General features: G+C 40.2%; 1 protein-coding gene across 1 annotated transcript in view; it reads right to left on the reverse strand.

Moving 5' to 3' along the window:
• The window catches only part of RTF1 (RTF1 homolog, Paf1/RNA polymerase II complex component), an 85,827-nt gene that overhangs the window by 2,760 nt on the left and 67,821 nt on the right, over positions 1-15,246 (reverse strand). The window contains exons 7-17 of the mRNA XM_037834265.1: positions 6,893-7,028; positions 6,210-6,387; positions 5,208-5,290; positions 3,888-3,975; positions 3,684-3,791; positions 3,015-3,092; positions 2,341-2,462; positions 2,096-2,153; positions 1,581-1,658; positions 1,039-1,134; positions 183-294 (exon numbers count right to left, since the gene is read on the reverse strand). Of these exons, the coding sequence (XP_037690193.1) occupies positions 183-294; positions 1,039-1,134; positions 1,581-1,658; positions 2,096-2,153; positions 2,341-2,462; positions 3,015-3,092; positions 3,684-3,791; positions 3,888-3,975; positions 5,208-5,290; positions 6,210-6,387; positions 6,893-7,028 (1,137 nt within the window). The remainder of the gene's footprint in view (positions 1-182; positions 295-1,038; positions 1,135-1,580; positions 1,659-2,095; positions 2,154-2,340; positions 2,463-3,014; positions 3,093-3,683; positions 3,792-3,887; positions 3,976-5,207; positions 5,291-6,209; positions 6,388-6,892; positions 7,029-15,246) is intronic.

Raw genomic sequence — 15,246 nt, forward strand, 5'->3', positions numbered from 1 at the left:
GAGGTCCTTATAGTCTTGTGCTTCCCTCCTTCAGGTAGCCTTACTGAATGTTTTTGTCTTCTAAGCGTATTTGCAGCCTATATAGAAGAGACACCCCCATTTCTTCCCTAAAATCAGGCTTCCTTGTTGGTCTCAACAGCCTTCCAGTGCTTGACCATCCCCACTCCCCCATCCTCACCTACCTGAGCTGGGAACTTGTAAATCAATCTTCACATCAAAATCATGCACTTTGAACAGGTCTTCTGAGAGGTCACTGGCTGACTTAGAATTCAAATCTTTATCCTTTCCCTGACCCTGTAACGTGGAGAAAAATACTGATCATAAGAGCATAAATGCAAGTGGGCTTCAGGATGCAACAGTTACTAATGGTAAAAGCTCTTGCTCAAATTCATTAAATCTTTTACTAAGGCTGTTTTCTGATTCACTCTCCCAGAAGGACAGGAAAGGCCATGAACAGAGAGAGGCGAGGTTTCTTTTCTGAAGCCTGAAAGTAAAGAGGTGAGGGATTTCTCATGCTTGAGGGATGAGGGTAGAAAGGGTAGGTTTATGACAACAAAGCACCTTCTGATCAAAGATCTTCAGGAATTCTTGGGATAGTTTGAACTTTCTAGGAGAAGACCTAACTTAGGCAGAAAAAATGCTTCTAATCGAGCAGTGTCTAACATTTTAGTTTCAAAGAGCTTTCATTTTCACAACCCTTTGATCCTTACATGTCATTGGTTCCTCCTAACTACCCTGTGAGGTAGGTAAGTATATCGTACTGTCCCCATATAAGGATGAAACTGGATGACAGGAGGGCCTGAAGTTACCTAAGGCCACAGTCAAGGCCCTATTAATAGTGGTGGTGGATTTAGAATTTAGGTCACCTGACCAAAATACAGGAGTAGCTTCTTAGATTTGTAAATCATTGGGACAGAGAGAAGACTGCAGGATCATGTTCTTTCAGGTGAAAAAAATCAAGCCTGAACTAGGCAAGATGCTTGCTCTGATGTCCTGGCCAGCAGCTTTGCTCAGCAGGCCACTTAATACTGCACTTGCCTTGCTCATCTCCTTTGGGGCATCTGGTAATACTCCAGAACCGTATTTTGCATTCAGTTGGGCCAAGATGGCAGCTTGAACAGCTGGGTCTCTGGACTGAGAGAGAAAATAAGTTATTTTAGCGATTGTTCAGCAATCACACAATCCTACTGTCAGATTCTTTCCTGCCTATCACCATCACAAGCACCACAGTGGACTAATTCCCAAAGGCAGCAACAAAACAATTAAAAGCTTTAATGTCAAGCCCCACCAGGCCCTAGCAAATGATCCAGGCTACGCATTACTAATATCTGCTGCACGGGTGTATGTACCCTGGTATAGAGGGCTTAGTCAACAGGCTTTTACAAATCTGTGCCAGGTTTTCACTGACTACATACCCAATAGCAAGATTAAAAAAAAGTATCCAGAGCCAAGAGCTTGAGGCAAGCAAACCCCAGCTAAGATAACATGATTTTTTAACTGCTTTATTAATCTCCTGATGGAACTCATTTTATGTTCCAGAATTTAGATCCTGACTAAAAACGTCCTCTTTAGGCACTCACATTAGAAACGATGGTAGGTTTACACTGCCGCCTGGTAAAAGGATCCATCTGTTGGTTTTTCATGTTGTGACTTTCAGCCTGAAAGAGAAAGCATGCATTATAGAACTGCATTTTCTTCCCCCACCCCTATCATTCACCAAAAGCATACATCTAAATAATGGTCTTTGCAAGGGACTGAAAAAATAAAATGTTGTCTATCATCTTTTCCCTTCAAGAACAAAGCAGATAGGGGCAACAACCAAAAGAACTGAGAACAGAAAATGTTACAAATAAATATCTGTGGAATGGAATCTAAGGTTGGGGGGTGGGTGTGTAAGACAGAGCAGAAGACTGCTGTTTTTCATTTTAAATGAATAAACTATATGGGTGTACATGTTCATAGAGAGAAAACATTTGTAGGCTAAGTGTTCATGTTACTTTAATAATTTAAAAAACAAACTTGAGAAGGCTGTAAAAAAGAGTTCACATTTTATTAAAAATTTTTCCAGTGATCCAGATAAAGTTGTCTTACTCACCACAAGGGCCTTCTCAGACTCCACAATGTTCCACTCCCTATTCCGTTGGTTGATGTAACTGTGGGGTAAGAGGGATGAGTCACGGGGCTGTGAAAGGAGGCAGGGAACCACTGATCCTTGACCCCAGAGTAAGTGGAGTTGGTGCAGCATGGTACGTACAAGGCCACACAGGCTCGCCTGATAATTCCAGCCAAGATTTGTGGGCCAAGGATAGGGGCCCAACTAAGATAGGCTCAGTGACACACCTGATGGCAGATATATTCTTAGTCCGTTGGCGGTCCAGGGCCTCTGCTCGCTCCTCCAGCTCATTCAGCTGGTCCTGGATTTGTTTGGCCTTGTCCTGATCCCCCAAGTCCTCGGCCATGGCCTGCACACAGAGAGATGTGTACGTTCCTACCTATGACTGGTTCTGTATTTATCTCTAGCATAGGCATGACATCTCATGTGATGAGCAAATGATTGGAGATATGAAAGAATACTGAAAAAGCACTTCATAAATGAAGGGCATAATTTTTATTACAGTAGTAAGCCTTCTCCTGTAGCTACCTGGCTCTGGGTTCCTGGTGGCAGTGATATGTAATATTAACCTTAGAACCCACGTCCCATATGGCTAACCCATCATAATGATCCTGATGCAGAGAATAGAAAATCACCCACCACATCTGGGCTTGGCAACATCATTTGTCTGTTCAGACCCAGTCCTGAAAACTACCCCAGTGTCTATCTTATTATACATATACTAAAATAATTAGAAAGTAAGGAGAATGGAACAAGCAAGATCAGTTTCAATTTATAGAAAGGAAAATGATCAAGGAAAGCTGCTCTCAATCCTGCTGCATAGGCTTGGCACAGGATGAACAAGTTTGATTTCCACATCCCCTTACGGGATAGGGGAAGAGGCTTGAGTGCAAGTCCTTACCTTTTCCTTTAGCAGCTGAGTCTTCTTCATGGCATAGTTGGGTGGAGCTTTTCTGAATCTTTCTTTCTCTTTTACAATCTGTACCAGAGAGGAGATACCAGCACTGAAGTATTCTGAAACTACTACTGTAGAGAGGCTAAGTAAGCCCATTTTGGAGGCAAGCAGCTAGTTAAAAGGGAGCTGTGTTCCTCCTATAGTAGTGTCATGCCCGAGAGAGAGAGAGAGAGCGAGTTCATTCCAAGGGATAGTACGCTGCTTCCTGGGTCATGGAGATTCTTCCGGGACAGTCGGAAGGAACATGCACCAATAAGCAGCAGCCCAAGGGCCTGGTACTGAAAGACTAGCCACTGCCCAAGAGAACAGAGATCAGGGAATTTACCAAAATGTTTTAGAGAAAGAAAATTCCTGAAGGACCAAGCCTAGCAGAATATTCAGAAATACAGATCCCTATGCCCTGAATATCCTTCTTTAGTCTAGGACTTCAAATGAAAATGTATAGAGAAAAGCTTAATGAGCTATACGTAATAGAGTACAACATCAGTATTCCCTCATCATGCAATAACAGCAAAACTAAAAATGCTATGATATGGGAAAAGAAAAAATTATGATCATCTCCAATCACTGTTTCTTGATGTACCTCCAAGCTCTGAGGTACCAGGATTTTCTTACCTCTTCAATGTCTTGATCATTGAATTTATAATTCAGAGCTTCTTTAATAGATACTTCCTTCTTATTGATTTCATCTAGAGTGGGCAACTGCATGCCAGCAGAGAACATCTAGACCAAAACATGATAAAGAGCTATTAACCAGGGATTCTGGAAGGAGACTCAGTGTTTTCATGAACACCTGCTAGCTTGTCTCTACCCACTCACCGCTTCTTTCCACTTCATGAATTCACTTTCAGTAAATTCTTGGTTTGAGACGAACTCTAGGCGGAACACTCGTTGGTCATTGCCATGCCTACAGAAAAAGAAGAAAGCATCTCCAAGAATGTGCATATAGAATGGAGAACCGACAATGCAACCCTACTTGACTATACTCTCTCTCTCTGTGGTTCTTGATCCTGGTTACCTTTAGAATCATTATAAAAATTCCAATGCCAAAGCACTAACCTAGATCATCTGAATGAGAATCTCTGGGAGTAGGAACCAAGCACTGATATTTTTTTAGCACCCCCCCACCCCCACTGCCAGTCTCCCAGGGTGTGCTAATGAGTAGCCAGGATTGAGAACTACCAAGCTAGTTTTGAAAATCAAAACCAAATGGAAAAAGCACATTGGTCAGTCATTCAAAAGTCAATTTACAATAAAATCCAACACAATCAACTGGTATCAAGACTATGCAATATTTATGTAGTTTTCTGAATGATAAGGAAACTCTATTCTTTAGGGAGGCAGAGCATTGCTTTTCTACTCACCAGCATGTATTGGTAAAGTGACTCAGTGTCATTCTCCATGGGATAGTCATTCTCTCCCTGCCATGGCCACTCCCCACCCCCACTAGCTCTTTTTAAATGTGGGTGGGAGGGGGAAATGGAGGGAGCACGGAGACCAAATTAGGCCATGATAGAGCTGTCTCTTACTTGCGATTCACTGTGTAATCCAGCAAACCACTACTTCTATTCTTTCCTATATGAGGCCTTTAGAATTTTCATGATCCAAAAGGATTTGTGTGTCTGTTTTGTCCTCTCCTCTATTCTCATATCTAGAACAGTGCCTGACACAGAGTAGGCATTCCATAAATGTTTGGTGAGTGAATGACACTTTCATTTTACAGAAGAGGGAGCTAAGTTCAGAAAGGTGACCTGACTAGTCAAAGATCAGATTACTTAGTGATAGAACAGAACCAGAAGAAAGCCTACTGACTCTGCTCACTAAGGAAATGCCTGGAGGCCTCTAGGAGCAGGATTTCTCACAATGCTATTTTTTCCCTTATTTGTTCTATCATTTAATATTCTTGATTTTCCCCCACAGGAGAAAAATATCCTAATTTCCCTCTCGGCAAAGGCAAGTCCTCCTCCAATCCCTCTGGTCCCTTGTGACAGAGTATGTCTGCATAAATAAGTAATGTCTGTGCTAGTGAACTGCACTAGGATCACTAACGAGAAACACCACATTGGGAAAGAGTAACAGTCTAATCAGGCAGCGTGTGTCTGAAGTGGGAGCAGAGGCTGCCACCGAGACCTCTCTTACCGTAGCTGTAGCCCTTTGTTTGTTCTGGTACCACCCAGCTGGTAAACTTTGGCAGTTTCCACAACACCTGTGATCTCAGCAACCTAAGTAAAAGGACAGAGACACCAGTTAAAACAGACTCTGTCAGAGCTCTCCATACCACTCTGCCTTTGGAGCTATCTATTTGAATGCAGATGACCGAGTCCCTGCTGGGAGGAGCCCACAGCTGCCAGGTATCCCTGGCACCTCACTCAGGGTTGCAGCTCAGACAACCAAGCACAGACAGCCTTATGCCCAGGGTACACAAGTGCCAGGAGAGGAGGCAGCTAGCCTGCTGAAGCCCATAGGATGCTTCTCCTCCACCTTAATTCTACATTATTAGGTGATGAATTTGGGATTTCGGAGTCTTTTATCAAATGTGAAGATCGTTAAGGTCAGTTTCTGTGACCATGCATAGTTGCTGGTCCTCATAGAAGAAGTAAATGCGTTAAAAGCAGACAACCCAGAACAAAACAAACACAAAAAATATCTAATAGCCATGTTCCAGCCATCCAGGCCACAGTAGTGGTGCTGGATCCTGTATAATAACCTCTATTAGAATGGAGGCTTTAAAAAAACAACAAAAAACTCAACACAAATCCTCCTTCCAGAAGTAACTTGGTATGTAACATGGAAATTTTTCATTTATTTTTCAAGTGAATAAATCTTTCAGATTATGTAATTCCCCACGAACGCTTCATAAATGTCTCTCTTTCCCTGTTTATACCGAAGGGAGACAGAGAAAATTATTCTAAATTTAAACCCACCATTCCCATGGGCTTCAGGTACTCTTCCTGCCAACAGGTCATGACATGCTCTCTCTGGTCACGTCAGGCTATCACTATTCTACAGGCATCTCAATTGGAGCCTGTTTTCCAGTCAAATGGTGGCAGAAGAGCAACAGATTTGTTCAGAAGCTACTACCCTAATGGAGAATTATTATATTTAAAACATGGACAACTGCCTAAAGAAAGAAATACCAACCCGATAAACTGGTTTGCTGTTGTGATTTCCAATGCCAATTCTTACAAAACATCCTGTGACAGTTTTGGAGAAGAAGGGCATGTGACACCAACGTTCCAGCTTATGCCGTGATAACCGAACCCTATTCAATTCTTCAGGTAAGGAGACTGGTTGTGATTTTGGAGGGATTTCTTCTTTCCTGTGAGGAACAAAGGGGAACTGAAGAAAGTGTTCATCATAAAAAGAGATAAAGATAAATAATACCAACTTCTCAAAACCTAACTGGAGTACATTTGATTAACCCAGTAGGAGAAATAAATGAAGCCCCAGGAAAGCTATGTAATAGGCTCTTCTCCCAGCCAGTAGTGTGAACTGTCTTGAATGAGGCTGTAGCAAGGTTAAGAATAAGCTGCCACCACAGATAACCTATCAGAGTAGGAAAACTCATGAAAGCTCCTGGCCAATCTGAGGGTGACACAAAGTCAATTCATCTGCCAAGCCCAGATGAAATGCCCAGAGATGCAGGCTAAGAGCCAGAGGGCAGGAGAAATGAATGGGCTGATGTGCTGGGGAAATCAGTTCAGCAATTCAGGGTACTGAACCAAGCCAAAGTTCACAGTCCAAACAGAGATTTGGGAAACTACCCTGAACTTCTCAAAGAACCCACTTATCATGACTACTAGACCAAAATCTGCACAGCTTACTCCTCTTCTTCATCAGACGATGATGTTCGGGATGAGCGGTCTGACTTTTCACTGGATTTATCATCCTCTTCCTCCTCCTCATCATCTGAGTACACCTCACTGGTTTTTAATGGCTGTTTTTTGGCGAGGAGCTCAGCTAATAAAAAGAAAGGGAAAACAATTTACCTAGGTTTTCTCAATAAGAAATTGAAACATTTTTCATTCTTGAAAAAGAATTGGAACATTGACAAGGACTCAGCAACTTCCTCTCTGAACTAGTTTCTGATAACTTAGACTATATATAGAAGCAGGGGCACTAGCGAGTTAAAATCACTCAGGTGCTGAACATCAGGCCCCAATACACAACAAAAAGGGCTGAAAGCTTGCTACTTGCTGGGCAAAAAGGGTCACCAACATTACTAAGAGTTGTCTTTTATTCCACTCAAGTCATGTGAAGATGGTCAGGAAAGAGGGAAAAACAAATTCAAGATATCTTCAGACAGTAATTGTGGAAAGCTTTCTTTTGAGTTTGCAGCATTATATGTAATAGCAAAAAAAACAATCTAAATGTCCACAAATAGGGACATTTTGAATCACCTCAGGTACATTCACTCAGTAGAGTCCTCTGCAACTATAAAAAAGGAACAAGGCATAACTATGCCAGGAGTTGGAAAATATTTTTTTTTCAGGTCCAGATAATAAATATTGTAGGCTTGTGGGTCACACTGTCACTACTGCAACTACTCAGCTTTGCTGCTGGTAGGTAGATAGCAGTCATAGACAATATGTAAATAAATGGACAGGACTTTGTTCCAATACAACTTTATTTAAAACAAAAACAAAAACAACAGGTAGTCTGCTGACCCCTGCTGTGTGTACAACTGGTAAGTGATCTCTAGGATATACTATTAAGTGAAAAAAGCAAGACGGAGAAAAATCTGTATAGTATACCACTATTAATCTAAGATGGGGGATTGCGTGGGTGGTAAGACTGTGTCCTTATGCTTTATTTTTTAAAGGAAGGATATAAAAAAATGTTTAAGAGGCTACCTAGTATGGGAGGAGGGAGAAGGATAAAATAGAAAAGTACAGAAGCTAAACTTCTTTGAATACCCTGGTTCAGTAGATTTAACTTTGGAACCACATAAATACTTTATATCATCATAAAAAAAAATCATCTTTAAATACCCAAAGCAAAACAAAAATAAGAGAATCAGTGGTGTATTTATCTGATGGCATAACTAACAGAAAAGAACTATAACAAGAGAGTTTAAAACACAAGTCATTTGGCTGTATACCCTTAATGGGATATATCCTAAGAACAAAAGAAACTACTTTTGGTAACATATTATTGATATTAGTGTTGGAACTTTTATTCTGATACTGGTATGTGTGTCTTGTGGGATAAAGTTTGCAATTAATTATGTGGTATAACCAACAACCAGAATTTTAGCATGGGAGAAAGGAGGTACAGATGTAAGACAGATGAGGTAATTAAAAATCTTGGATTTCAAAAATGGTCCTGGCCCCAAACAGCAGGATACAAATTCTCCTCAAGGGCACATGGATCATTCTCCAAGATATACCACATGATAGGTCACAAAACAAGTCTCAATAAATTCAGTAAGATGGAAATTAGACAAAGCATCTTCCCTAACCATAATGGAAGGAAGTTAGAAATCAATAACAGAGAACTAGAAAATCCACAAATATATGGTAAGTTAAAAAAACACACTCTTAATCAATAGATCAAAGAAATAATCATAAGGGAAATCAGGAAATACCTCGAGATGAATGAAAATGATGAATGAAAACATACCAAAACATATGGGATGCAGCAAAGGCAGAGGTCAGAGGGAACTTTATAGACTTGAATGCTTACATTAAAAAAGATCTCAAATCAGAGACATAAGCTCACACCTGGAGGAACTGGTAAAACACACACACACACACACACACACACACACACACACACACAAGCTAAACTCAAAATGAGAAGGAAGGAAACAACATTAGAGCAGAAATAAATAAAACAGGGAATAAAATAAACAATAGAATTAACAAAACTAAAAGTTCTTTGAAATGAGCAATAAAACTGACAAACCTTTAGCTAGACCAACAAAGGAAAAAAGGATGACAATTAAAATCAGAAATGAAAAGTGTTCACATTTCTGACCCCTCAGAAATAAAAAGGACGAAAGGATACTATAAACAACTGTATGTCAATAAATTAGGAAACCCAGATGAAATGGACAAGTTCCTACAAACTACACACAACCTACAGTGACCCTAGAAATGAGAAGCCCAGGACCAGATATCTTCACAGGTGAATTCTACCAAACATTCCAATAAGAATTAACACTGATCCTGCTCAGACTCTTCCAAAAGAACTGAAGAGGAGGGGACACTCCCTAACCCATCCTATGAGGCCAACATCACCTTTATACCAAAGCCAGGTAGAGATACCACAAGAAAAGAAAACTACAGACCAATATCCCTGATGAATATGGATGCAAAGAGCCTCAACAAAATGCTAGGAAACTGAATCCAATAACACATGAAAAGAATTACACACCATGATCAAGTTAGATTTATTTCAAGTATGCAAAGGTATTTCAACATAAGAAAATCAGTTAATGTAATACACAGTAACAGAATGGAGAGAAAAAGACCTGATCATCTCAATTGACACAGAAAAGGCATCTGACAATATGTAGCTCCCCTTCTTGATAAAAACTTAGAAAACTAGACAGTGTTTCTCAACATGATCAAGGGAGATAACATGATAACATTATATGATAAAGAGCAAATAATAAGAAAAATTCAGAGCTAACATCATACTCAATGTGAATGTCTGAAAGCCTTCCCTCTCAGATCAGGAAGAAGACAAGGATACCCACTTCCACCACTGTTATTCAACCCTGTACTGGAAGTTCTAGCCAGAGCAATTAGGAAAGAAAAACAAATACAAGAAATAAAAAGGCATCCAATTTGGGAAAGTAGTAGTAAATCTTTCCCAATTTACAGATGGTATGATCCTATATATAGAAAATCCTGTACCTGGAAGTGTTATGTGGTAGAGGAGCATGATGTATGCAACCTACTCTCAAATGTTTAGATAATCGAGAGGGACATACAAGTCCTCTTCCCCAAGAACAGCGATGGGCATGGCAGATTGTTGATAACTTTTTTTTTTTTTGGGGGGGGGGGTCACTTAAAATGCAGTGACCTTTGTGAATATTCTGATTATAAAAATGATATTTTCTGCTGGTAAAAAATTCAAATACCACAAACACTTTTAAGAAGTAGTCAGTCTTTCAGATATCTCTATGCAAACTCTTTTATTTTGACCTTCATAATATACATGGGTTCATGATACACATCTGTTTTTACACAACAATATATTGTGGAGATATTTCCAGTTAACAAATAGTCATATTGTTCTTAATGAAATTTTATTTGAGATATATTCACACACCATACAATCCATCCAAAATATATAATCAATGGCTCACAGTATCATCACATAGCTGTGTATGTATCACAATTAATTTTAGAACATCTTCATTACTTCAAAAAAATAAAAAAAATAAAAAGATTTAAAAAAACCCAAAACATCCCATACCCCTTCTCCCCCCATTGGTGTGGTACCTTTGTTGCTGTTGATGAAAGAATATTAAGCTATTACTGTTAACTCTAGTCTATAATTTGCAATAGGTACATTTTTTCCCCAAACACCCCTCTATTATTAACTCCTTGTCAAAGTGTCATACATTTGTTCTGGTTCATGAAAGAACTTTATTTTTTTACTGTTAATAACAGTCATCGCCCACCATGAGATTCACTGTGTTATACATTCCCATGTTTTAACCTCTAGCCCTCCTGGTAACATACATGAGTCCAAACTACCCCTTTCAACCACATTCACATACAATTCAGTACTGTTAATTATACTCAGCATAATGTACTTCTATCCATTTCCAAATGTTTAAGCTCATCCTACTTAAAAATTCTGCACATACTAAGCAACAGCTCTCCATTCTCTAGCCTCATTCTATCTTCTGGCAACCTATACTCCAGATTTTATGTCTATGAGTTTACATATTACAAATAGTTCATATTAGGGAGATCATACAATATTTGTTATTTTGTGTCTGACTTATTTCACGCAATATAATATCCTAAGGTTCATCCATGTTGTTGTGTGCTTCAGGACTTCATTCCTTCTTACTGCTGAATAATATTCTATTGTATGTATATATTGCATTTTGTTTATCCATTCATCTGTTGATGGACACTTGGGTTGTTTCCATCTTTTGGCAATGGTGAATAATGCTGCTATGAACATTGGTGTGCAAATATCTGTTTGTGTCCCTGCTTTCAGATCTTCTGGGTATATTCTGAGTAGCAGGATTGGCAGATCGTAAGGCAACTTTTCTTAGCTTTCTGAGGAATTGCCAAATCATATTCCATACTGGCTGTACCATTTTACATTTCCACCAGCAATTAATAAATGTTCCTATTTCTCCACATCCTCTCCAGCACTTGTATTTCCTGTTTGTTTAATGGTAGCCATTCTTATAGGTGTGAGATGGTATCTCATTGTGGTTTTGACTTGCATTTCTCTAATAGCTAGTGAAGCTGCACATTTTTTCATGTGCTTTTTATCTATTTATAGTTCCTCTATGGAAAGATGTCTACTCATGTCTTTTGACCATTTTAATATTGGGTTGTTTGTCTTTTCATTGTTGAGTTGAAGAATTTCTTGATATATTCTGGATATCAAATCCTTATCAGATAAGGGGTTTCCAAATATTTTCTACTATACTATTGAGTCAACTGCCTTTTCACCTTTTTGACAAAGTCCTTTGAAGCACAGAAATATTCAGTTTTGAAGAATTCCCATTTATCTTTTTCTTTCATTGCTTGTGCTTTGGGTGCATGGTCTAAGATACTACCTCCTATCACTTGATCTTAAAGAAGTTTTCCTGTGTTTTCTTCTAGGAGTTAATGGTACTGGCTCTTATATTTAGGTCTTTGATCCATTTAGAATTAATTTTTGTATAGGGTCTTAGATAGGGGTCCTCTTTCATTCTTTTGGATACAGATATCCAGTTCTTCCAACACCATTTATTGAAGAGACTGTTCTGTCCCAGTTCAGTGGATTGGGAGCCTTGCCAAAAATCAATTCATTATAGATCTGAGGGTCTATTTCTGAAGTCTCAATTTGATTCCATTGATCAATATGTCTGTCTTTATGCCAGTACCATGCTGTTTTGACCACTGTGACTTTATAATATGCTTTATAGTCAGTTAACATGAGTCCTCCACACTTCATGCACCTTTTGCTCATGGCTTTTGATTAACGAATTCAGATCGCTGGGCGCCCAGCTCTGAAGGCAGCTGTTGTTTGAAACTACCCTGGACAAAGTCAGCAGAGGCCTTTATTCAAACCTGCTCCAGACAAAAGAGGCAGCAGTCATTGTTTCAAAGGCAACAGAGATTTATAGGTGTAGGGCTTCCTCAAGGCTGGGAGAGACAATTAGCTGAAGAACTATATTTGCTGGGCAGGCCAGAAAAGCTCACCATTGGAGAGCCATCAGAGAAGATTCTGGTACTTTTCCTGAGACTGACTTGGGAAAGTCCTTTCTGTTAAGGGGTGACACTCCTCCCAGAATTTGCCTTCCAGGCAAAAGCAGCTTGAGACATCAAAGGACTGTAAAAAACTATAGAGGCATACAGTTAGGAAAAAGGCCTGATAGCTTTAAACACCCAGGAGAGGGGCGTCTGTCTCCTAGGAAACAAAGGGGACAACCAAACAACTGTAAACAAGGGAACTCCAAAAGAACAAAAAACAAAAGCCCAGGACAAGACAGAGGCCCAGAAAGACAGGGAAAGCCCTGCACACTGCATTCACCTTGGTCAGACATTCCTGACAGAAGGGCTGAAGCTCGAGAAAATTCGTCTTACCACCAGATTGTTACTGTTCTGGTTTGCTACTGCTGCCATTAAGCAAAATACCAGAAATGGATTTTAGGTCTCTATAAAGGAGGTTTACTTGGTTACAAAATTGCAGTCTTAAGGCCACAAAGTGTCCAAGGTAAGGGGGTACCTTCACTGAAGGATGGCCAATGGCGTCTGGAAAACTTCTGTTAGCTGTGAAGGCACGTGGCTAGTGTCTGCTCCATAGTTCTGGTTTTAAAATGGCTCTTTCCCAGGACATTCCTCTCTAGGCTGCAGCTCCTCAAAAATGTCACTCTTAGTTGCTCTTGGGGAGTTTGTCCTCTCTTAGCTTCTTCGGACCAAAAGTCTGCTTTCAAACACTATCTCTAAAATGTCTCCTGTAAGCTGCAGCTCCTCTCTCAGCTCCTGTGCATTCTTCAAAGCGTCCCCTCTTGGCTGTAGCAAGCTCACTCCTTCTGAGCTTATATAGTGCTCTAGTAAACTAACCAAGGCCCATGCTGAATGGGCAGGGCCACAACTCCATAGAAATTATCTTATCAGAGTTATCACCTACAGTTGGGTGGGTTGCATCTCCATGGAAACACTCAGAGAATTACAATCTAATCAACACTAATATGTCTGCCCACACAAGACTGCATCAAAGATAACGGCATTTTGGGGCACATAATACTTTCAAAGTGGCACAGGTACAAAACCAAGAAACAGACACCTCAGGGAATAAATACCAGAGTTAACATTTTAAGATATTAAAACGTACAGTGTGCAACAAAAGAATACAAGACAAACAAAGAAACAAGAAATGATAGCTCATCCAAAGTAAGAGGATAAAAATTCAGAAAACACCAAAGACCAGAATATGTACATAGCAAACAAAGAGAAAAGCAACGTGTTATGTACAAGGACGTCCCAATTAGATTGAGAGCTGATTTCTCATCTGAATGATGGTTCTAATACTTAAAGTGCTGAAGAAAAAGAACTGCCAGTCAAGAATTTTATATCCGGTAGGACTCTCTTTCAAAAATGAGGAAGAGAAAATGGCAGCATAGGGAAGGAGCTGCAGGGCTTGCTCCTCCCCCAAAAGCAGGGAGAAGACAGGCAGAAACTGTTAGAAACAACTATTATGGGGCTCCAGAGACCAGCAGTTCTGTGCAGCATACACAGAAGTGCGGAATGAAGAGACTGAAATACGCCATCAGAGACTGAGTAATTCTGTCCGCGGCTCCTGATGCCCACTCCCCAACCCTGTAGGCAAGCAACGGAGGGCAGTCCAATCCTTGCCAGGCAGGCTGCTGCAGACTGGGATGGCAGTGGGAGTCCTCTGCCACAAGTACAGAGGGCAACACAGCACAGTACTGCTCCAGCTGTTCGCTGATGAATTTAGACCACTGGACCGGGCTGTTCTAGTCCGAACCAGTCAGGTGCCTCCTGCCATTGTTTAAATGGTGTCGAAGGCTGGAACTGGCAAAGGGCTAAAAATAGCCTCCCTCTGTGGGGCTGAGAGGAATAGGTTGCCCAAGAGTGCCATCTGCTGGGTAGGTCAGGAAAGCGCACTTTGAGGAAAATGTCAAAAAGAAGATTTGACAAAGAGTGCCATCTGCTGGGCAGTTCTGAAAATGCAGTCTTGGGAAGCTTAATGTAAAAAAAAAAAAAAAAAAAAAAAAGACTTTTTTGGAGTCTTTCCTGACCCTCTCAGCAGGGCCATTTGGATCTGGTCTATGCCCCTTGCACAGGTACCTGGCCCTGTTTTTTCTGGGAAATACTGACAAACCAGCTGTCAAAGAGCCTTAACACAAACCCAGTCAACAACAAAAGCCTAGACAAGAGAGGGGAACTGACCTTCAGAACTAAAACCATCAAGATAAACAGATGCACAGATATCAGCAAAAAATAACAAGCCATACAAAGAAACAGGAAGATAAGGCCCAGTCAAAGGAACAAATTAAAAAAAAGGAGAAACAGAATTTGGAACAACTAATCACAGAAGTTCAAATAAATCTTCTAAAAGTCAATTCAAGGAGATGAAGGAAAATATACCTAAGTGATAAAAGATCTTAAGAAGACACTGAGTGATCTAAAGAAGAATTTGAAAGGCTGGAAAGAAGAATAGCGGATCTTATGGGAATGAAAGGTACAATAGATGAGATTAAAAATATGCTAGGGGCATACAACAGCAGATTTTGAACAGGCAAAAGAAAGGATCAGTGAATTAGAAGACAGGACATCTGAAATCAAACAGACAAAAGAGATAGAGAAAAGAATGGAAAAATTTGAGCAAAATTTCAGGGAACTGAATGAGCACGACGTGCACAAACATACATGTCACAGGTGTCCCAGAAGGAGAAGAGAAGGGAAAAGGGGCAGAAAGAATATTTGAGGAAATAATGGCCCAAAATTTCCCAACGCTTATGAAA

This window comes from Choloepus didactylus, chromosome 4 (assembly GCF_015220235.1).
Source record: "Choloepus didactylus isolate mChoDid1 chromosome 4, mChoDid1.pri, whole genome shotgun sequence".
Taxonomy (NCBI): domain Eukaryota; kingdom Metazoa; phylum Chordata; class Mammalia; order Pilosa; family Megalonychidae; genus Choloepus; species Choloepus didactylus.